The sequence below is a fragment of the Tasmannia lanceolata genome, unplaced genomic scaffold, assembly GCF_043159265.1.
Source record: "Tasmannia lanceolata isolate RefF3 unplaced genomic scaffold, GAP_Taslan_0.1 ptg000013l, whole genome shotgun sequence".
Taxonomy (NCBI): domain Eukaryota; kingdom Viridiplantae; phylum Streptophyta; class Magnoliopsida; order Canellales; family Winteraceae; genus Tasmannia; species Tasmannia lanceolata.
The window spans coordinates 35,743,069-35,767,547 of record NW_027518690.1 but is presented as its reverse complement, the minus strand read 5'-3'; the positions used below and the strand labels follow the sequence as shown (position 1 = coordinate 35,767,547).

General features: G+C 39.0%; 1 protein-coding gene across 2 annotated transcripts; it reads left to right on the top strand.

Moving 5' to 3' along the window:
* Positions 1-2,459: 2,459 nt before the first annotated feature.
* LOC143890041 (O-fucosyltransferase 1-like) lies at positions 2,460-23,728 on the top strand. 2 transcript variants are annotated; one of them, XM_077394564.1, is made up of 9 exons: positions 2,460-2,744; positions 2,843-2,999; positions 5,360-5,438; positions 5,599-5,669; positions 7,185-7,273; positions 7,356-7,479; positions 7,737-8,020; positions 13,335-13,464; positions 22,712-23,728. In XM_077394564.1, exons 1-9 carry the CDS (start codon positions 2,737-2,739, stop codon positions 23,288-23,290), a joined length of 1,521 nt encoding a protein of 506 aa, XP_077250679.1. In that variant the 5' UTR covers positions 2,460-2,736; the 3' UTR covers positions 23,291-23,728. The 2 variants fall into 2 exon arrangements, with proteins under 2 accessions (XP_077250679.1, XP_077250680.1); XM_077394565.1 differs by lacking the exons at positions 2,460-2,744; positions 5,599-5,669 and having other exon boundaries at positions 2,862-2,999.
* The last annotated feature ends 751 nt before the right edge of the window (positions 23,729-24,479 follow it).

The following is a 24,479-nucleotide window of genomic DNA, read 5'->3' as shown; positions in this document are numbered from 1 at the left end:
GTTGTAATCGTAAAGATTTATATGGTTGATCTTATTGTAAGGAAGGAGGGGATCAAGAATCATGTTTCAAGATAATGTGATAATAGTTCATGATCTTCATGACAAAACCTATAGCAAGGAGCAATGCATATATCCCAAGGTTTGTAGTCCTCTGTTAATCAAAAAAATTGTATTAAATCAATAAAGAATATTAAAATAACTTTAATGTTTTTTTAAGTTGCATAGTTGTAAATTAAGAAAAAGAAAAACAATTAATACACAAAAGAAAAATGCAAAGAAGTACATAAGTGTGAGGTCATAAGTTATTACGCCATGATCATCAGGACAAAACTTGTAAGAAAGAGGAACTCCACTGTCCATGGCTACCCTACAAATGTGGGATTGAGGCCTTTCTTGCAAAACAAAGAGGGTGTGGAGAGAGAGAGAGAGAGAGAGAGAGAGAGAGAGAGAGAGAGAGAGACGTTGTTACAAACCCGAATCGGTTCATAACGTGATTGATCTTCTTAGTGGGAAGATCGGCCACTTATCTCTGAGGGAAGGGTCGTTGCTCCTTCTTGTGCAAAGACACAATTTTTGGAATAAGTTTCTACATTGATTTCCATTAACAATAACATGTGCTTTATATAAAGTACCCAAAGATAAACATAGAAAGATCTAGAAAGAACTATTGTAAGAATAGAAATAACTAATTAAAGACTTCCCTAATCTAAATTAGTATCCTAATCTATCCAAACTACCACATATATCAGATTTAGTAAGATAAGATCTTATTCTCTAAAATAGCATATTAATTTACTCCATCGCAAGTGGGTCCCGTTTAGGCACGTAATATCCCACCCTCTATGAAATCAACCTTGTCCTCAAGGTTGGAGATTGTGGACCAATTGGTGAAAAATCAAATATCGTGCATTTTTCAAAAGTCTTTTTCCGTCTCATTCCTTTTCTTCTTCTCTTTGTCACGCGGTATGTCGTCATCAATGGTTGAGACAACCCCATTTTCAAACCAATCTCAATGCGGCATTCATCAAAGCTCCTTCTTAGTGTTTTATGGAATGATTTGGATGTTAACGCACTGACGGCGGCGGGTAAGACTTTTTTCGATGGCGTTAGACATTTTGAGAGGAACGGTAGACTCTTCGGCGACGAACTTTCTTTTGTGGCTTTTTTGCCTTTTGTTCTAGTTGATTTTTTCTCTCTTCTTTTCTCCTCTTTTCTGCCTCGCCGTTTACTTATCATTGTGCAAGCCTTCTCGACGGTGCTCTCACTTAACTCTTCTGTTCGTTTCTGCAGACATGGAGGCTCTTTTGTCCTCACGCAAAGGGATTGTGCTGTCTCATTGAACTCGTCTTTCATAGAAGCTAGATGCCTTAGAAGATTCGTAACGTGATTGATCTTCTTAGAGGGAAGATCAACCTCTTGACCCACTTCGAGGGAAGGGTTGTTCCTCCTTGTGCAAAGATACAATTTATGGAATAAGTTTCTTCATTGATTTCTATTAACAATAACATGTGCTTATATAAAGCACTCAAAGTTAAACATAGAAAGATTTAGAAAGATCTTATTATAGGAATAGAAATAATTAACTAAAGACTATCCTAATCTAAATTAATATCCTAATATATATTTTTTGAATGGTATTAATATCCTAATCTATCCTAACTACTAAATACATCAGATCGGTACGAGTCGACCTTATTCTCTAAAATAGCATATTAATTTATTCCACCACAAGTGGGTCCTGTTTAAGCACGTAACACTTGTTTGGGGGACTGATAGCTGCACTAACATATCTTGATAATGAGTTTAAGCTTGGTGAAAAAAATTTGTGGTTCTTTAGGATTGTACAATGTGAGCCTGGGTGAAATAGGGCCGGCAATCAACCCGAAAAAACGGGGATCTGTGGGGTCCCCGATTTGGGTGGGGACGAGGACAGGGATTTAAAAATTCCCCGGAGCGGGGGCGGGGATGGCTCTAGGCCCGCCCCGCCCCAATTTAATACCTTACATTACCCCATTAACAGAACATAATATGTATTTAAAAAAAAAAATTTATATTTTTAAAATTCCAAATATGCCCTTTTGCCTTTGCCTTTTATTGTGCGGGGCTGGGATGGGGATTAAATATTCCCCGTGGGGTGGGGACGGGGATTTCCTACCATCCCCGAAGCGGGGATGGGGAATTTTGCTAGAGGCGGGGACGGGGAATGCAACATCAGGCCCTGCGCCGCCCCGTTGCCAGCCCTAGGTGAAAAGAATTGAAACTGCCCCAAAATGTAATTATTCCATCTTTTTCCCCTTCTCGTTTTCCCTCGACATATTTTGGGGGACTGATATCAGAACTATCTTGATAACGACATTGCTCACTCTGTATTACACTAGTTTTATTAGACTTTGATAGCAACTTAAGCATCAAAACAGGTGTGTATAGCTAATTAAAAGTGTTAAAACAAAGTGAGTAGAGCCATTATCAAACTAAGATAGTGCAGATATCAATGCCCTCTTTTCCTACCATTTTATTGAGGCAGTGACGTTTCTTTGTAACTTTAGTTGGAAGTTGAAACCGCGGCACCGAAATGAACATCCCCCCTACCACACCTATTCTTCTCTCAAGTCTCAAGATTCCTTGAAAGAGAGGCAAAACATCAGATGAAAAAACCCTAGCCGAGTATTTTTTTAGGGTTTCGTTTCAATCGCTTAAATCTGAAGTTGCTGGTGTTGGATAGAAGAATTCAATCAGATGAGGAGGTAATCTATACTTCTTCCATTACATTTCCCACCTACGAATTTCGGTTTTGATCTCTGATTTCTTCTCTCTTGATATTATTATTATTGTTATATTGCAGAGCTGGAGATGTTTTGGGAAGGAGAGGGGGGCATAGGCAGCTGAAACAGTTGAGTGGTGGAATGAAGCAATTGGTTCTCGCGGTCATTGTGCTATTGATCTGCACCTTCATTCTGTTCTCAACGATCGGAGGAAATCGCCCGCTCCTTCGATCTGAGGTCTGATTTCTTTTGCAGTTCCATTTTATTCTTCATTTTTCAGTTTTGGTTTCTCTTCTGGAATCTGGACTGTTTAATAGGATTTGACAATGTAGTTTGGTTTTTTGGTACGATTTTATCGAATTTACAGTTTCTTGTTTTCTATCTTTTTTTCCTTTTTTTGAACGGTAAAGTTGGAAAGAACACGCCTGTTTGCCTTTTCGTCTTTAATGTCATTCTTGATCTTGAATTACAATTTCAACTTAATAATTAAGGGCTGTAAACTTAATAAATGTTTATCGCGTAGGAGTGGAAATGGATAAGTGTTGTAAGACAATCTAGCTTTATCTTAGTATTATGGAGTCCAATGTGGAGTGCATTTTTGTGTTGTAAATTGGCAACCTTACATAATGACAAACCAGTTTATAATGTTTATTCATGGTCCATATTTATGTTCTAAACTAGCTGCCTCAGCACTTGATCCATGTCTTGTTTTTGTGCTTGTCCATCTGGCTTACATGTCTGTTTGCGTGCGTCGGTGGTGTTTGCATCCGATCATGCATTAGTGTTTCTTATGTTTGGAACTCATTTAGTCTCCCTCTCCCTGTAGCCATATCAAGCACACATGTGCATCTATATGACCTACTGAGATGCTTATATTAGGTCGGAATACCCATGTACATTTAATATGATGACATTGAATAAGATATAGGTACAGCTAAATACATTCGTATGAATCTTATTTATTTGATGGCTATAATCAAGTAGGCAAGTACTAAGCCTACATGGTCTCTTTTAACATGTAGATGTTGGATATTTCTTCCTTTCCTTCCTTGTTTAAATGATAATTTGTGCTTGTATTTCTCTCTGCAATACTGCTATTGTAAGATTACTTCAGTTACGTAACCTGTACCAGAGAAACTGACCATATGCCTCATAGTGCAAGCAAGTAATCTCATCATGGACGTTCTTTATCTGATGTAACTCGGTTGTCTGCTATAATTTGGTATTACATGGGAAATGCAAAGAAGTTGTTTTCACTATTTGTCATCATTGTTAGACTCAATAGATCTAGCGTGTGCTGGATATGGCATCCGAATCTGTACTAAATTGTTGCGACATAGTAGAAACATATTTTTGCCATGACATGGTTGCAGTCAACTTTGGTGCATCTGCCCAGGTTTTCTCCAAGTGGGTATGTAGTTGCAAGTATGGTTTTCAATTTCGATCCCGGCCGAAATCCGACATTTTGGATTTCTGCCGAAATTTAAAACCATGCCCTTAACATTGTCACAGTGTTTAAAAACGCGGATGCGGGTCAAAATGTGGCCAAGAAAAATCCTTGTAGACTCAGTGCGGATGCGGCCAAGAACGTGGTTGACACGTCTGAGTTCTCGATTGATGCAGTCATAAATCGGGAGAGTCAAAGGAGTTTTTATTGACTTTGTAGGGAAAACGCGTAATGCATTGGCAAAATGCGGAACGCGGCGGCAAAATGTAAAACGCGGCCAAGGGAAAAGGGAGTTGACTTGGGGGAGTCCACGATGATGCGGGAGAGTTTTAAAACTATGCATTTTCGAGCTTATTGTGTATTGATTTGATGATTCATTGCATATCATATGTTCATTCAAAGTGCTTAGTACATATTATTAATCTTCCTCACATAGTCATTTTTAATATGAAGCTTATGAATACACACACACACACACACACACACACACATATATATATATATATATATATATAGAGAGAGAGAGAGAGAGAGAGAGAGAGAGAGAGAGAGAGAGGAAAAGGACTGTACGCTCGAGCGTACCAAGCTTATGGTACGCTCGAGTGCCCAATCACACGTGGGGCCACTTTGCTAGGATGATCCAAAGTACTCATTTGAAAGGCCCTTACATAGATGGGATGTGTACCAAAAATTAGCTCCATAGGATCATCCTAACCCATCCATTTGTGGAGGTCAAAATGGACAAACACTGTTTGTCCACAAATCTGCCCATTTTTGCCCTCCACTTTTGGAGGGGTTAGGATGATTCAATGGAGCTGATTTTTGGCACACACCCTATCTATGATAGGGCCTTGCAAATGAATGCTTTGGATCACCACAAAAAATGTGGGACCCATGTGATTGGGCACTCGAGTGTACCATAAGCTTGGTACGCTCAAGCGTACAATCCTTTTCCTCATATATATATATATATATATATATATATATATATATATATATATATATATATATGTAACATGTGTGCATCTTTATGATTTAGTTTTGATCCTCATAATTTGTTGACGGTTTTGCTTGAATTTTCCTACATGTGCTTACTTTTGTTCTTTATTTTTTATTGTTTTCTTTTCCTTTTGGGGTCACCTTCATGCAGGTCAACTTGGATGAGCTTTGGGGAACTGCTGTTTCTGGCGGTTGGAGGCCATCATCTGCCCCACGATTTGATTGGCCCCGTATGTAATTTTCCATTGTTTCCTTCAACCAATTTGCAATTTATGAACTTAAGTGATTAATTTCATTATGGAAATGCGCTATATGCTTAATTTGATTATTACACTAGTAGCACGATCAATCATAAAGTTACGATTTTACTTTTCCTTTTCAATGTGGCAGCTCCTCCAAATGAGAGCAATGGTTATTTACGGGTTCGTTGCAATGGTGGCCTAAATCAACAACGTAGTGCGGTTTGTATTGTCTTTTATTTTTGTTAAAGTGTAAAAGTTAAATGACAACTTCTCCAATAGCCTAAGCTGTTGGAGAAAGGCATTATTTATCTTTTATACTTTAACACTCCCCCACATGTGTGGCCAACTTGACGAACACGTGGCACATGTGGTCCCACTTTGGGCTGACCATCGCATGTGGATTTTTTCTATCGGGAGGTTTGAACTCGAGACCTTTGGTTCTGATACCATGTTAACTTACCAACTTCTCCAAAAGCTTAAGCTGTTGGAGAAGTTGGTAAGTGAACACCTTCGCCTTGCCTTTTCTTCATTTTTATATTTCTGATGTTCTAGGTTTTGCACAAAAGAATTTTTTCCGTTTCTCAAATTATATCAGTTTTCTCTTTCATGGTTCTTGGTTTTGTTGGTCTATAAGGCTTTTGCCTTTTCTCCAATTGTATTACTTATTTAGAAAAAAAATCTTTACAAAACATTGACAAAATATTTTGGATGACTTCGTTGCAATTATCAGGACAATGACAAATTGATTTGAAGTAAAACATCCTTCTGAGGATTCTCCTAAGTAGAAACGATACCATGCACTAAGCTTTGAGACAGGACAAAATACACAGATTGAGAGGCGAAATAACCATTGCCCTCATTTAAAATTAGCATACTTCATAAATAAAATTGTTAAAGTATAAAAGATAAATAACGCCTTTCTCCAACAGCTTAAGCTATTGGAGAAGTTGGTAAGTTAACATGGTATCAGAGCCAAAGGTCTCGAGTTCAAACCTCCAGGATAGCAAAAATCCACATGCGATGGTCGGCCCAAAGTGGGACCACATGTGCCACATGTTTGCCAAGTGGGCCACACGTGCGGGGGAGTGTTAAAGTATAAAAGATAAATAACGCCTTTCTCCAACAGCTTAAGCTTTTGGAGAAGTTGGTTAGTTAACAGAAGGAGAAATTACAACTCGACATTTCACCACAAACAAGTGATCGACTAAATCATTACTAAGGATCCCAAAATTAGCTACCCTATTAGGATGCTTAGAGTTTCATTCCCTATCAATACGGGAGGAGCACTCAACAAAGGTTTTCATAAGCTTGATAACTGTCTTTGAGTTCCTAAGACCCACGAAGAATCCTATAGGGGTTTATTTTGGGACTGAGAGGCCTCCCTGTCAATTATTGCATGGTCTCCACTTAGAAGGGCTCAAAACCTCACTTGGAATGTTAATAGATCTCTTCCATATGGGAGTGTAGTAGTAGATGCTATGACTCCTTACTGGTAAGATTAAATTTTCTTTTATTTAAATTGTGTTCTTCTTTGTAGAACACTAAAATAAGAATTTCAAATTGCAAGTTGTTGTATTTACTGTATCTTCAAATAGACATTAATCATATTATATTGATATGTTTTTCTTTAAGTTTTCATGTTTTCTGCATCATTAGCTAAGACGATGCTTCCTATTTTATGCATTTTGTTTAGTACTACATATTAACTTTTGACTGTTGGTCTTGGATCTCTAGATATGTAATGCGGTTCTTGCTGCACGAATCATGAACGCTACACTTGTTCTTCCTGAGCTGGATACAAATTCCTTTTGGCATGATGAGAGGTATCCCTTTCCTTACGAATTCCCATGTACTTTATTTCTATAATCATTTTGGCCTATTTGTAATGTAAATTTCCACATCCAGTGGTTTTCCAGGTATCTATGATGTTGATCATTTCATCAAGTCACTGAGGTATGATGTTCGAATTGTGGAAAGCCTTCCTGAAATTCATACTCATGGAAAGACCAAGAAGATGAAAGCTTATCAGGTGAGGTGCTAGTATGAAGTGTTCTCTTCAATGGAGTTAAAACACATCAGTTCCTGCTTCTAATATTCATGTACTGTTTTTAGGGAGCTGATATTTTCACTCCTTTGTACCTCTATGCTTTAAAATTCATTGGCTGCTACAGCTCTCTTGGAGTTGTGACCACCAATGGGAAAAGAATAAATTAAGAGAAGCGTATCTATCAAAAACAAGGGGGCTGTAAATGTTAGTTTCCAATTTTTTTTTGTGTGTTTTTTCAGATAAGACCTCCTAGAGATGCTCCTCCTAGTTGGTATACTACATTTGCATTGGGGAAGATGAAAGAGCATGGTGCCATTTATCTCACTCCCTTTTCACATCGTTTGGCGGAAGAAATTGATGAACCTGAATACCAGAGGCTGAGATGCCGAGTAAATTACCATGCACTTAGGTTTAAGCCACATATTATGAGCTTAAGTAACACAATAGTTAGTAAGCTCCGTGCGCACGGCCACTTCATGGCAATTCACCTTCGGTTCGAGATGGATATGCTTGCATTTGCTGGGTATGATAACCTTCCTTTTTCATGCTGTAAAACACGTCTTCTCTTGTTGGAACATGGGGGATGATGCCATAAAAAACAAAAATATCTCGCATGTGTTTCTCATTCATACACATATGGAGTTTAAAACTTGTAAGCATAATTTGACATGTGTTTATTTACTTTGTATTGCTTCTGTCTGACATTGAAACAATGTTTTTAAGAGTTACAAAACATCCCTATGAGAAGGTTACTAAAATTAGGTTAAGATCTCTTTTTCTCTCTCTCTCTCTCTCTCTCTCTCTCTCTCTCTCTCTCTCTCTCACACACACACACACACACACACACACACAAACACATATACACTAGTAAGAAACCCCTGCGATGGATGGGGAGACAAAAAAAAAGATAAAAGAATAGCCACCAAAACATGGGTAGGGAAAACTTTCAAGCCTAAAGAAAAAGACAATCAATGTTCCATGTTCCAAGGAAATTCCTTAGGTAATTCTATTAGCACCCCTGCCACTGGCGATTCTTCTCAATTGAATTTAGCTCACAACTCTTAACTTTATGTTTTCCTCTTTCTAATGGACACAGTCCTACGTATGAGAGTGGTTTGACTGATTTGATTGTTAATGCTTATACCCCTAATGATCTTAGCAACAATGTTCCTATTGATAAGATTACAGAAAAAAACAGAAAACTGCAACATTTGCCGTGAAAATGCTTCTAACATTGTTGCTCAAAATTTCATTCTATCTAGTGGCAAGATAAGGAAAACAACCATATTGGTTATCATTTAAAAAAAACATATTGGTTATGGTTCCAATTCAACTGTTGTATCTGCAGTGAGGAACCAAGACTGTCTGTTATGAAGTAATTCAGCGTTTGCATGTACAAATTGGTCTAATTCTGCTAAAATGTCCATCTTTATAACAACCAGGTCCCAAATCATCCACATTGCTTTTTGAACATGGGCGGTGTTGGCGTGGGGATTCCAATTTGGGCAGATTTGACTTATATAGTTACCTATCTGTTGCTCAGTGGCTTTTGTTTCAAGGGTGCTGAAAACTGAGATTTTTCCATTCCTGATCTGGGTTCGAATTTCGTTTCTTTTGGATTTGGATCCAAGGCCTCTAATGTTCCAAGATCCTAGCGTAATCATTTGATCGTTTCGGTTTGAAACTTTGGCAAGCATGCTTTCAACACTTGAGTCGGGGGAGCTTTCATTCAAATTACACATGAGTTCTGGGCTTTGATTATGGGCTCTGTCATTGTCTCTTCGGCCAACGGGTCCTTTCCTCTATATTTTTCACCTCCGTTGTAATTAAATTTCTGGTGCTTTCAAAGTTATCCTGGTAGTTCACTCCCCTAGGGCTTTGTGAATTTTCCTGGGTTTGGCCCCTTGCTTTCGTATTCATCCGGGTCGGGGTCTAACTGAGAATCCTCCTCTATCTGTGTGGTTCCTTCGTCCTCATTCTCTAGACATTTGAATCTGTTGGCATCCACCCTCTCCTTTTGCTTATTTCCTGTTTTCTGGTCTTTGGTTTGGATCTTTTCTGTCATCTGATTTGCTGGTTGGGAGAGCTTGGTGGTGATTGGCCTCCATTCCTTCCAGATTTGTTTCCTCTGGGTCGCCAAATGCTCTTCCTTGTAATAGTTCATAGTGGAGTGGGAGAAATATCTGTACTTATTGCAAGTTCTGGGCTTCCAGTCGTGCTCCACTCTCTGTGATATGACCCCTTTTGCTGTAGCAATATCGATTTTATCCGGCATTTGGGATCCTGCTTCTATGTTGATACAGACTCGAGCATAGGTTAGTCTAGTCGAGTCAGCCGTTTCTGTGTCCATGTACAGAGGATTGCCAATCGCACTAGCCATCTTGCTTAGAGTCTTTGTGGTCCAGAACTTGAGGTGAAGTCCTGGGGGTTGTTTACCCAGATAGGGATTGTCTTGAGCTAAAGCCTTTCCACGGTGATGTCCAGCATCCATTTCCTCAAGATAAGAGCTCTTCCTCCATAGTTATAGTAGTTGGTTTCCAGAACGTGAGTGCTGCCCTTAGGGTTCTCAAACTTGCAGAGGAAGAATCCATTTTCAAGTGCAAATAGTTGGAAATCTTCTTTAAGATTATACTTCTTCCTTAGAGCTTCCTTTAAAGCTACATACTACGGTCTTTTGACAAGGAGATACTCTTTTCCCATTTTTCTTCAGCTTCTTAGAAATCTTCTACTTGAAGGTCGACTAGCGAGTCTCCTTTAGCTCCATTTCCTGGGTTAATGTATTGCAGCTCAGTGTGGACCTGTCTGGTCGGACCCTGGAGGTTTTAATTTTGGGTTGGACAAATTCTGCCATCTTTACCGGTTATTCCCTTGTTTCCTAGTTTCCCCGACTGATAATCCTTTCTCTGAGAAGCTGGGTTCCATCTTTTTGTTATGTTTCTACTGACTTTCCCAAATTAGGAGGGTTTTTGACTGCCAATGGGGTTGATGCTATTGGTTTTCCCAGCTTAGTAGGGGGAATTTTTTGTCTGGTCTTGAGCTGCCTTTGTGACCGGTGGTCACGGGTTCGAGTCACGGAAACAGCATCTCTGCAAAGCAGGGGTAAGGCTGCGTACATCTAGCCCTCTCCAGACCCGAAATGGCGGGAGCCTCGTGCACTGGGCCACCTTTTTTTTTCTTGAGCTGCCTTTGTGACAGATTTTCCTTGAAAATCTCCTCTATTCTCTCCATCATTTGGCCTAATTTCTGAGAAGTTTCCTTTTCTGGGAAGAGTACATGATGGCGGGATTGGTGTTCCATTTGAAATTTAAGTTATCGTGGGATTTTCATCCTGACCTGCTGGCTTTCCATTTTCACGGGTTTTCTTCATCCTCTATCCGGTCATGGCGATCTTTGCAGCTTCCTTTTTGGCAAATCTGAATCGTTGAGCATAAAGGGTTGGAAATCTTGGCTTGGAGAATTCTACCATTGAATCAGTAGTTTGGCTCTCTGTATTTATCGTCGGGGGTCTCATTTGATGGTTGAAGAAAGCTGCCAAGGTAGGGGACCCGCGCGGGAAGGGGAGGGGGGTTGGTGGCGGTGGGGGCAAGGCTCCTCAGTGATCTCCTGGCAGGAGTGCCCTTCTTGAGGCTTGGTGGTAGCTCTATCCTTTCCCTTTGTTAGCAAACCAATTATGTGTATTTGGGATGTTTCCAGCATCCATATTGTCTTGTTCTTCTAGTAAGTCGTCTAGCATTCGTCTGTGAAGTATGTTTGGGTCAGGTGGCTTTGAGCTGTCCATTTCCAGAGTTGCAAAGAGGAGGGCTCCCCTGGCGTGAAGTGAAAGCAATGCTGAACTGAGGTACAAAGATTATAAGAGTGGAACACGCCAAAATAACTTTGGAAGGGAGGAGTGCAATGAGACTAAAATGTAGCAGTGAGACTAAAATCCAGAGTCAAGGGAAGATCATAGAAAAGATTAATGGAGCGGCTTACCTCACTTTGATGAATCAAACAAAGCAGACCCTCCATCCATTACCTCAGGCGTTCTCCTCCACAGATTTCCAAACCGTATAACCATAATGTAATGATTTCTTTCTTTGTTTTATATCATCCATATTATCCCGATTGGTAAATTTTTTTTTAACTTTTATGTAAAATTCCCTCAAATTTATTGAGTGAGGACGATCGAAAGATACAACTGTAAAGATACATAAACCAGTTCAATGGGAAGTTGGATTGGGGAATGGGATTTTAATATCTAGATAATGAAAAAGAGAAGAAAGAAAGAAAACTTGGCCAGGAGTATCATAATAAAACGTAATAAAATTCATAGCCAGTCCTTTGGTGAAAGTGGATCTCAATATCATAGTTTCGAAACTCCCCTGCATCGAATCCCTTTTACCTTGGCTGGGTTCTTGTCTGAGTCCGCGTTTTGCCCTACTCGACCGCGTTGTGCCTAGTTGACTAGGATTTGCTTTGGCTGCATTTTGACCTGCATCCTCGTTTTGAAATACTGGTTAATATAGATGTATTATGTGTGGGGCAATCTTTGCGCCTTTTGTGATTTTGTTTCTTCTTTAATAAAGCTCGTGGTATCGTTTCAGAAAAAAAGTTGGAGTCATCTCTTGGTAGAATCTATGATAAAAAGTCTGGTGTATTCAAATATTGGATCAGGGTACTCGGATAATGGAAAGGGATATGCCTCGGGTACTCCTAAGCCTGATCCTACTTTGCCCTTTTTTATGTTTCAGAATAGGCTTACTATTTTCCCCGCTTTAGAAATTATTTCCACCTGTGACTTAAACCAACGAGCAGGCAACTAGGTCAACCTTACCACTTCTTCTTCTTCTTCTTCTTCTTCTTCTCCACCCCAATTTTTAGGGCGGGACTATTCCCTACGGATGCTCGCAATCATCCGTAAACCACGTGCATCGGGTAAGCCCAGGGGGATTCTAACTTGTGTCAATTGGGAGCATACCCATGACTTTAAGCCAAAGAGCCACACCCGTACGGTTTACACCATTGTCTTCATAAAAAAACACTAATGCAATTTCAAGTTCATTGGCTATACTATTTCCCTACCTAAGCAAATAGTGCAATTTCAAGTCTATTGACTATATTATATTCCACCTATGACTTAAACCAACAAGCAGATAACTAAGTCAACCTTAGCACTTGTGCTACAACCTCACTTGTGGTTAGGGGATACACCATTGTCTTTATAAAAAAATGTAACTCAATTTCAAGTACATTTTGATTTATTTGTCTTTTTATGTACTTCATAGAATGTTACCATACTTTTTTGTATAGGTAAAATTATGGTACTATTACTCATTCATGATTAAATTAATCCAATATCAGTTGTTGTCTTTTATTAGTTCTTCATCCTTCCCTCTATACGGCAATAACAGATCGGATCCTTGCCGTTCCCTTATCCCAATATTTGATGGGGATCCCCATACCTGATCCTTTCTAGTATCTGATAGGACAAAAGCTTAAACATTGAATCATGGGAGCGCATGCGCGCGCGCACACACATATATATGGTGTTTTATGATTTTGTGAATCATGCTACCTTATAAACCATATGATATAACTAGAAGACCTTCAGCTCCTAACATGTGTATATGTTTGTTGTGTCTAATTAAGTCATTGGCCATTTCCATGACATAAAAAAATTTCTTAAGTTGCACTATAAAAGTAGAAGCTTCAATAATCTGCATAATGATTCCTACAGAAAGAATGTAAAATGCAACTTAAATCAAAAAGTTGGTCAATAGTAAAGTGGCATCTTCCCAATGTTTTCTATTTTTATTTTGGCAGGTTAGGTTGTCTAAATTTTATATGGAAACTTGCAGGTGCTTGGACATATTTACTCCTCAACAACAAAGTATCTTGAGGAAGTATCGGAAGGAAAACTTTAAAGAGAAAGAACTTGTTTATAGTGAAAGGAGAGCCATCGGTAAATGTCCACTAACTCCAGAAGAGGTACATGTTTCCCTCTTATAGTCCTTTTGTAATCGTGTCCTGTTATCCATTGACCCCATTATTTTAACATTGACTTTCAATAAGGTTATTAATCATTTGATAAATCAGCAGCACAAATAGTCACATTGTCATAAATCAAGTGTGACTCTCGACTTCTTCCCCACTGTTGTGATTGTCTCTGCCGCAGCAAATGTGGCTTTAGCATTTATTTATGTTGTTAGTAGTGTATAATAGGTCAGTTTCAAAAAGTAGTGTATAATAGGTGATAGCATATCCTAGATTATTCCTTGAATCTAGATCATGACGCCCCTAAAAGTATTCTTACATTCTTCAAATACGAATCAGACTCTCCCCTTGGAACCAAGACTCAAGACTCGATTAATTTCAGAGTAATTGAACACATGTCTTCCTTGGGCAGTACCAGTTAGGCAATTTTGCCATTTTGAACGTGTAAGGAATGCCTGAATTTAATGAGTCAACACATCATTGCCCTACGAGTCAACACATCATTGCCATGCGTGTGACCTTTTTAAGCATGCAATCTACTGTAAAAAGGCTTTAATGCTTTAGTTTGTATCTTTTATTTAAATTTTAAAATAAGTGTCCAAGACTGATCCAGATGCATCATAACTTGTGCGCCCACATCCCTTGATACGAAATCTCCACCCAAGGCCTTGCGTCTGCAGTCGGTTGCATTCTGGTGTGAGTGGATCGACCATTTTACAAGTCCTAAACAAAGATGCAACAGCCGAAAGTAGGCTGATCCCAAGATTACATAGGGAGGTCTATAACTTCTATTTTCTATCCACTACAAAAAGCGAAAGACCTTTCCCTAATAGATTATTTGATTTTTTTCTGGAATCATTGATAATTGGAGACATCAGATGGGCTAGTGTGTTTTATTATTTTTGTTCATTTTTTATTCCTATTATGCCTTGTAGACTTATCCTTGCAGTTATGAATTGCTAGTTTAAATAATATTATATGGTATTGAGGATTAACATGAATCAATACATATAATGGCCCCTTTTGTGATGACATATCTACTAATCAAGAAGGGCCCATGAGCCATAGAACCTTATTGACGTCTCCACTCACCAAGAAGGGCCCTCTAGGAATTATGGAAAATCGATAAACCACCTAAAAACCTGTTGCATGAAGATCGAAGGAAGGACTGATAATTCGCTCTGATACTAAATTTGACTAGGTCGGATCTATAGAAGGGGCGACAGGGTTGAAAATGATGGGTAAAAGTTGGGGTTTTGGGTCCTAAATTATGAGATTACACTGGAAAAAATATTTCTAGTAGGTTTAAGTAGGCTTGGAAGGGTGCAGACATATCCCATGAAGCTGTCGAAGGATCCTAGGATCCTGGAAGCTGTAAAATTAGTTTTTGGACAAAATGAAAGGGCACATGCAATCGGTGGGTTTAACTGATATTTTTAATGTTGTAATTTTTTAATGGATATTTTAGGGGTTTTGGGTAGAGGAAGATAGGTGAAAAATGATGCAAGAGAGGTTTTTGGTGGGATTAATGGAGGTTTGGGGTTCCTAGGAAGGTTATTGAGAAAAAAAAAGAAACACGAAAGAGATAGATATCAAAGTTGGAATCTCACCAACGAAAACCCAAGGCATCACACCATAGGAAAAGTAGACTTCACATCCATGATTTGTAAGAAAGGAAGAGAAAAATGTTTTTCATTCATTCACCTAGAGCGTGGCGTAACAAGGAATAATGGAAAAGTGCCACGAGGCTTACACTATGTAAGAAAAGAAGAGAACTAGAAAGTTTTAAAACCCTAAAAAACCTAATGCTTTTGGACCAAAATGCCCTCTAATGACTTAAATACTTGCTTCATACTTAAAATTCCCATTATATGTGTGGGGCCTATTTAAAACACACAAACAAAGAACTTAAGGGTCCGTTTGATGCCTCCGAAATGGATATCTTCCAAATTGGGGAATATCAATGAAGCCCCTTCAGTAGCCCATTCGTAATACTGAGAGTCCAGTTATTCTGTTTCATCTAGAACATAACATAAAAAGATTCCTTTGAATATCTGGAGTCGTAGAAGTGAATATTAGTTTCTATATATTCTCCCATTTTCATACTCAACTCAACTCAACAAAGCCGTTGTCCCAAACTAGTTGGGGTCGGCTTAATGAATCCTTTAGAAAAAATTCATAAAGAAGGTAAAAAGAATCTACCCTGCTCTAATCCTGGTTCTTGTTGGGTTCTTCTACGTGGATCATTTTCTTCCATTCTATCCTATCCAAGGTCATGTTCTCTGTTATGTTCCTGGCTATCAAGTCTTTCCTCATTGTTTCTATCCAACTTGTTTTTGGTCTGCCCCTACCTCTTTTTACTCCATCAATTTGGCATGAGTTACCTCTTCTCACCGGAGCATCTAAAGGCCTACGTTAGATATGTCCAAACCATCTTAAGCGGTGCTCTCTCATCTTCTCCTCAATTGGTGCCACCCTCACCTTTTTACGAATGTCTTCATTTTTAATTCTATCTAACCTTGTGTGGCCGCACATCCATCTAAGCATTTACATCTCTGCTACACTTATCTTATGCACATGCTGCTTCTTGGTGGCCCAACATTCTGAGCCGTACCTGTCTTTTAAAACTTTCCCTTCAACTTGGTAGGGATTTTACGGTCGCCCAGAACTCCTGAGGCAAGCTTCCACTTCAACCAACCTGCTCTTATTCTATCGTTAACATCCTCTTCAATCTCTTCTTCCTTATGTAGAATTGAACCAAGATAGCGAAAGATATCCCTATTAGGTACCTCCTGTCCACTCATATTTACTACATCCTCGTCCCGCCTCCTTACCTTACTAAAGTTGCATTCCATATATTTTGTCTTAGTCCTACTCAGTCTAAAACCTTTGGATTCCAAAGTAGTTCTCCATCACTCTAATTTTGCATTTACTCCTGCTTTGGTTTCGTCGATTAGTACTATGTCATCTGCAAATAACATACACCACGGCACCTCATCCTGGATACCCTCTGTAAGCTCATCCATAACTAGCGTAAAAAGATAAAGGCTTAGAGCTGATCCTTGGTGTAGTCCTATTGTAATTGGAAACTCGCTAGACGTGCCATCCGTGGTTCTGACACTAGTTGCTGCTCCGTCGTACATATCCTTAATCACATCAACATATTTAGTAGGCACTTTTTTCCTTTCAAGGACCCACCACATAACACTCCTGGGAACCCTATCATACGCTTTTTCCAAATCATTGAAAACCATATGAAGGTCCTTTTTATTTTCTCTAAATCTCTCCATTAACCTCCTAATAAAAGAAGATAGCTTCCATAGTCGATCGTCTGGGCATGAAACCAAACTGATTCTCTGACACCTTAGTCTCTTTTCTTAGTCTATGCTCAATTAACCTCTCCCAAAGCTTCATGGTGTGACTCATTAGCTTGATTCCCCGGTAATTGGTGCAACTCTGAATATCCCACTCATAAAAAAAAAAAACTCTGAAATCCCCTTTATTCTTATAAATAGGTACTAATGTACTCTTCCTCCACTCATTAGGCATCTTCTTAGTCTTCAAAATATTGTTAAATAATCTAGTTAACAAATAATCTACTAATGTGCTCTTCCTCCACTCCCATTTTCATCCATTAAATAATATTTAAGTACTTAGAAAGTCTGTTTTAAATTGTCAAGAAGCAAAAATCGATCTACTTTCATTTGGTATTTCAGACTAAATTCCTTTGCTCCTTGATACTCAATCAAATCCTCTTTTTTGACAATTGAATCCACAATGAAAGATGTTTATTTTAATTCATCAAGATTGTCTTAGTGTTTAGTCAGCTATACTACTAGAGAAATACGTGAAATGTTTGACCGGCAAAGCATTGAACGAACACAGAGACTGCCCCTACTAGATCGAAGTTGAGCATGGTCAATTTCATCTTGCCACATTGTAGTAGCGTAAATAAGTAAATAAATAAAAAGAAATCAATCAAACGTGGGGCGAAATGATACAATAAAGAAAACTCTGTTCAATTTTGTTAGTCATATCTATAATCCAGCGCTACAGGGAGGTTGCCGATTGACCGTCTGAAGTAGGTCGGATTAACGAGGAGGGGAAAAGCCCTCGGGCCCGAGCTGCAACGTAGGTCTGCCTTTGACCTACTACCTTAGGAGAGAAATGAAAATCCGCAAAATTTTCCATTTCCATGTCTTTTAATGCTGTTTGCTTAACCGGGAAAGCAAAATCTCGAAAATCTCCATTCTCCTTATCGGTGCGTTGTCGGCTGACGTGGCACCATTTTTGACTTCGTTTATTCTCATGTTACAAGAGGAAAATGTTGGAATCTCTCTCTCTCTCTCTCTCTCTCTCTCTCTCTCTCTCCAAGCGGGAAACGATGGCGCAACTTCTCCATGCTTATTATGATGTCTGGATGCTTCCGCTTCAAGCAAGAAACGATGTTACATCCCCAGTCTCCATGCCTATTAGGCTACTATGATGCCGGAACGCAGTGCTTTCTTCCATCCATGTTGGTGCATGGATCAAACTTGGTGCCCATGGGGTGCCATGCACCTGTACAAGGGAAAGAGGTGAGTGATTTAGCCAAAAATCTGGCAAACCCTGACAAAACCAAGACACAGAAAACCAGCAGCACAAAGATGGCTTTGAGATAGGATAGAAAAGATTTAGAGAGAAAATCCTTCTTATGATAGAGTTATTTGAACAAAAGCAACACAAATCTGCCCATAAATTTCTCAGAAATTTTGGAAATCAACCTAAAATATCTGCAATAATCGGAAACAATTAGCCCAGAAAATCTGACAATCAAATTCCCAAAAATCTGCCAACAACATCTCCAAGGCAGTACCACGTTGCATCTGATCCGCCATGGTCGTTTTCTACCACAAGAGCTTTCTACAGCAGCAGAGTTGCAGAATGAATCCATTGTTTGAATCCAGCTAGAACCTTCCCCAAATCCATAGTTTGAAGAGATATGGCAGAACCTTCATGAAATCCATGGTTTGAAGAGATATGGGACCTTCATGAAATCCATGGCTTGAATCCGACCATTTCTAGTGTTGGAAAGTTGCCTTATTTCCCAAGCCACCGACCTATGTCTTGTGTGGTTTGTGGATACCGTAAAGTGGCTTTGTTGAAACCAAAATAGAAAGTGTTTTTGTTTTGGAAAACCGAATTGAAATAAAAAATATCTTGCTCTCATGACTTTGAAGAAAAGATGAAAACCTAGGGTTTTGTGCCTTCTTGGAATGGGAAAAAGAAGAGAAGAAAAACAGATGCTTTGTGCCTTTTGGTGGAAGGAGAGATAGGAAAGAACTTGGTGAAGGCATCCTCAAGGGATTCTCCTAGTTCTTCGACGGTGATGGATGTCTTTCGCGTACGAGAGGTAAGAGAAAGCTTTGTATTCTCTTGCGTTTTCAACAAGAGAGGAAGTCAAGAAGGGGTTTTGTATAAAGGGTTACAAGGGAAGGGTTTGGGAATCGATCATGTGTTGGATTGATCGAGGAACCTCCTGTAATCTTTGTTACTTCTTGATTAGTGGAATATTACTCTGAAACGCTTGTGGATGTAGGCCTTTGTCCCGAACTATGTAAATCGAGTGTGTTCTTTGTGGATTGTCATTGTGGTTTGTTTTATCTTGCTTTTGATCGGATCTTTCTCCGTCGATTTTCTACATACAACATAACCTTCCGAGCATCCATGGTCTGAAGATTACCAGTGGTAGAATAAGTCGACAATGGCTAGATTCCCCCCATCCCCCCCCCCCAAAAAAAAAAAAAACAACAGCCGGAATAAAAAAAAATTTCGATTCCCTTGCTTTCATTTCCCTACCATTGATGTCATAAAACCCGTTTCCAATCCCTCTCACAGCATCCAAAGATACCCGAAAGTGATGTTGATGGGAAAAGACTATAACACCCCCCTATGACTTAAAAAAACTCAAATTACACTCCAATAAATAAATAAAATTCTTTTAACACTAGTGATGGCCCCCCATGTTTTTAACTCCACGATTGTTCGTGTCATCTTAGATGGTCCCCATCATACTCCCCTGCTTTAGAGCACTCGTCCCTGCTGAGTATAATTATAAGCTTCATTGGTTGGAGTTCGTCAGCTTTGATCTTCATGCGCGTCGGATACGGTTGTCCTTTCCAACTGGCTAAGTATTTCCATCTTAGTAAGTATGTCAAAAATTGTATCCTCTAATGAGCACACTTTCAATATTATCTTTAAGCTTTACGGCCATTTAATGAAACAGATGACATTATGTTTACTTTGGCAACACATTCCACATCCTTTGGCACTAACTGAACTTCTCGAAGATTATGTCGAATGAGTCTTCTATGCCAGGCGTGTTGAATAAAGATCGTCACCATCTTTATCCTCGTTTAACACGTATGAGCTATGTATCGTCGGAACTAGCTTTGTATATCGATAGTAGCTCTGGTCCGTTGCTCTAATTTCGTGCTTTCCATAGAAGGTATCAACAATGATTGACCTTTGTATGTAGATAGTAGCTCTGGTCCGTTGCTCTAATTTTGTTCTCTCCGTAGAAGGTAGCAACAATGATTGACCCAGCATGAGCTCTTGACTCTGTGCCACCTGTGCAGTCTCCAAGCCTAGGGGATGTGCATGAAAATCTTGGGGAATACGATCCATGCGAACCAGGTGGGATAGCAACCCTTCAACCCTTCAAATTTAGCGTTTAAGCCTTCCAATCACTCAACTATTCGCTCGACACTATGTAGAAGACATGTTCCCAACCTGTGCTCTGATACCAAATTTGATGTAGGATGATCGAACGGAGGATTGATATTCGCTCTGATGCCAAATTTAATTGGGTTGGATATGTAGAAGGGACATTAGTGGTAAAAATGATGGGTAAAAGTTAAGATTTTGGGTCCTAAATTATGTTATTAAACTGGAAAAAATATTTCTAGTAGGTTTAAGTTGGTTTCGAAGGGTGCAAACATTTGCCGTGTAGCCTTCGAAGGATCTCGGGAGGGGGAAACTTAGTTTTGGGATCAAATGAAAGAGGCACGTGGCATGAATGGGTTTGAATGATGTTTCTAAGGTTGGAATTTTTTAATGGATATTTTAGGGATTTTGGGTAGAAGATAGATGAAAATTGATGCAAGAGAAGTTTTGAATGATATTAATGGAGGTTTGGTGTTCCTGGGAAGGTGATTTATGAGAAAAAGAAGAAGCATCAAAGAGATAGATAGCGAAGTTGGAATTTCACCCCCGAAAAGCCAAGGCTTCGCACCAAGGGAATCCTAGGCATCACATCTTAGGGAAAGTAGACTTCACTTCCATGATTTGTAAGAACGCCAGAGAAAAATATATTTCATTCATCCATCCATAGCATAACATAGAATAATAGAAAAGTGCCATGAGGTTTTCAATATGTAAGAAAATGAAGAGAACTAGAAAGTTCTATCAACCCCCTCTCCCCAAGACAAAAATAATTACAAATAACGTATGTATTAGCTAGCCTTACTTTCCTCCTCCTGGCTCAATCATAGTTGTTGATTTGCCTAACACTACTGTCCAATAGAAACATAGGACCCTATTAGGCAGTTGATACAATGTAAAGGATGGAGATTCATCTTTCCACGAAATGGGGGCCCCCTTGTTAATTTCATTGGGTGTTATTTGGGGTTATTTTAAGTTAAGTGTTAGGGCCCACTTCTTTTGTTTCAGTTGGTTATCAGTTATGTTAGGTAAGTGATGGGCCAATTGTCTTCTAATTAGCAATTTTTTAGGGGAATAGAAGTTGTGAGCTTCAGAGGGTGAGAGAAAGGAGGGGGGTGGTAAAGTCTTTTATTTTCGTTGGGAAAACGGAGCGGAAACGTATGATTTTCCATGTCATCTTTTCGAAATAGAGAACAGTTGGTAAGTAAGGTAAGGACACTTCCCTTATCACAATAAGCACGCGGAAACGCGAGTTCCTGCTGCTCAGAATCTGAAAATCAAGGCGAAAAATCTCAGAAAACTTCATTTTCCATGTCTTTTTTTTCCCGATTTTACCCATGATTTTCGGGTTTTCGATGAAATCAACAGAACGACAGAAAATTACATTTCCACAGAAAAAACAGGGCGCTTTCCTTTCCTTTCTGCATGACGAAAAGCAAGTGAACAGAGCCTTAAGAAAATGATGTTGTCACGCTTAAAATCAGGCATTTACTAACCATGTAGTTTGTCTTATCCGATTTGCTTTTACTTTTCAACACATGACTAATTGACGTGATGGCATGCCTAATTTGAAGAGTGGCAATGGCATTTCCTTTTTTTTCTTATATTTTATTGTGTCTGAAGTATGTGAAACTCTACTATTTATACATGGATGTCCCTATTTCTGGTATTTTTGAGGCCTTTGTGCTGGATGCTTCGAGGCATGCCACCTGTCGATATGTCCAGGTGCACTTGCTTGTTTTTGGGATGCAAGAATGGAGAACCGAGCACCAACCTGTATGCTTGATGGTATCATGGTAAGTGGAAGTGATTGAGAAGCTTTAATTGTAACAAAGACTGTCCGTCCTTAGTTGGTACAAACATGTCCAAGTGACAGTAAATTGAATAGGATGCATTGGTCAGTTGAGAGAAGTGGATGAAGTTTTATGATTGCTGATTATCCATGTGTATATGCAGTGAGTTAAGTGCTATGTGACTTGTTATGTACGTCACCCACATTTATTCCATTTTACCTTGGCTGATTTTTTTAAGTCTGATTTTTGCTCTACCAAGTCAATTAAAAACCCCTTTGACGTACCCGAGTTAACGAAAAGTTGACCCCATCAATCGTTGACTTGTGTGAGCCTACTGCTTTTTACTTTGGCCAAGTTCTTGTCCTAGTCCTAGTTTTGAACATTGTAGTGACATCCTAGACAGGCAAGTCATAAAAAATGAGTTTTAAAAACATCAAAACAAGTGACATGTTATGCCAGTTCGTCCCGTCAACGTCTTGGAACGCTAACATTGTACAATACTCATTTCAAAAAATAAATAAATAAACATTTAAAAAAAAAAAACATTGTACAATACTGAAATTTGGCTTGCATTTTGTTCAGTATATTCAAATTGGGGTTAGCACTTTTAATTTTCTTTGGAAAACCGGAATTCATTTGTGCCTTGCAATATGAATAGACTTTGCATTGAGAAATTTCAACGATACATGCTGAATTTGTTTGTGAATGAGCAACAAAACAGTAATTGTCACTCTTCTTCTGCGCAGGTTGGTCTCATATTGCGTGCCATGGGATTTGACAACTCCACCCGTATATACCTAGCTGCAGGTGAATTGTTTGGTGGGGAGCATTTCATGCAGCCATTTCGAACTATGTTCCCTCGCCTTGAGAACCATAGCACAGTGGTTCCAGCCGAGGAGCTGGAAGAGAATAATGCCCAGGGCCTTGTGGGGGCCGCAGTGGACTACATGGTCTGTCTCTTAGCAGACATTTTCATGCCAACATATGACGGTCCAAGCAACTTTGCCAACAACCTCATGGGCCACCGCTTGTACTATGGTTTTCGGACAACAATCCAACCGGATAGGAAAGCACTTGCCCCTATTTTCATCGACCGAGAAAATGGTCGTGTGGCTGGGTTCGAGGAAGCCATTCGGCGAGTCATGTTCAACACCAAATTTGGAGGTCCCCACAAACGTGTTCGACCTGAATCTTTCTATACGAATTCGTGGCCTGAGTGTTTTTGCCAGACATCAACACATAATGCTGGAGATAAGTGTCCTTCGGAGAATGTCATGGAAGTTCTCAATAGGCATTTGCAGATCAAAAGAAGTGAAGATTCATAACTCACCAACTCATCAAATTAAACAGTCTTTCTTTTTTGTGTTTTTTTGGCTGGGTGAGAGGTCACAATAACTGATTTTTGGGTATTCTTTGGGAATTCATTCCTGCTGAGCACATTATCATAGATTGGAATTTAGGCTGTCTGGAGAGTTGAGGAGCAGATATTGTGTACTGATTGAGGGGCTGTGGTAATAGGCAGATATTGTGTACTGATTGAGGGGCTGTGGTAATAGGTGATATGAAGAGGCATATGAAAACATTTTATTTTGTATTTTTTACCAATTGAGGGAAGGACTACTGTCATATTGTGTAAGAAAATGTAGATAGCGGAGCTGATCAACCACCTTTAATAATATTTTCTGATGGTTGTTTGTGTAGAAAATACAACTATTGAGAAGGGATTCAGTTCGTGTTTAAATTGAAGGTTCTATGTGCCGCTACTTTGAGGTTGTGGGTACAAAGTGGACGGTTCTTATGTACCTCAAAAGATGAAAAAAAGGATAAAGAGAGCATATGCATTCCTTGTGAGCATGGTTTTAAATTTCGACCGAAATCCGAAATCCGAAAATTTCGGATTTCGGTGAGGAACAACACTGAAACGTATCGAAATTGATTCGAAATTGAATGAACGAAATTTACGAATTTTGTAAATTTCGGGAATTTTGTCGAAATTTATAATAAAATATTAATTTTGTATTCCGTTAAAGAATATTTATTGAAATTATCGAAATTTCGTAAAAAAAAAAAAAGGGATTTCAAGCGTTAATACCAAATTTCGCCGGAAATGTCGGGATTTCGACTGAAATTTCGGTTTCGGATAAATCCAAAATTTTAGCCGAAACCGAAATTTAAAACCAAGCGTGAGAACCAAATTTATATTATTGTTGGTAATTAGTACTCTTATGGTTCACTGTATTTTTGCTTGTAGAACATAAGGGTTGGGAGCACTAGGATATCTGTTTCACTTTTAATTGGATGTTGTTATCATATCTCGAATAAAGGCCGTAAAAAGCTAAGGCCCATTTTGGATTTTGAGAATTGATTTTCAGCCCAAAACACATTAGCAAAATTTGCGTTTAATTTTTTAATGCTATCATCAGTTTTGGACTCAATCAATTCTTAAAATGCCAAACAAATAGGGCCTAATTGCAAAAAGTGCAAGTGAAAAACAAAGTGAATAGGACGATACTA

Excerpts from the sequence above, each read along its gene's own strand:
- LOC143890041 (XM_077394564.1), top strand. Across the intron at positions 5,439-5,598 it reads CCCACGATTTGATTGGCCCC|CTCCTCCAAATGAGAGCAAT; the intron begins GTATGTAATTTT and ends TCAATGTGGCAG. Across the intron at positions 8,021-13,334 it reads GATATGCTTGCATTTGCTGG|GTGCTTGGACATATTTACTC; the intron begins GTATGATAACCT and ends GGAAACTTGCAG.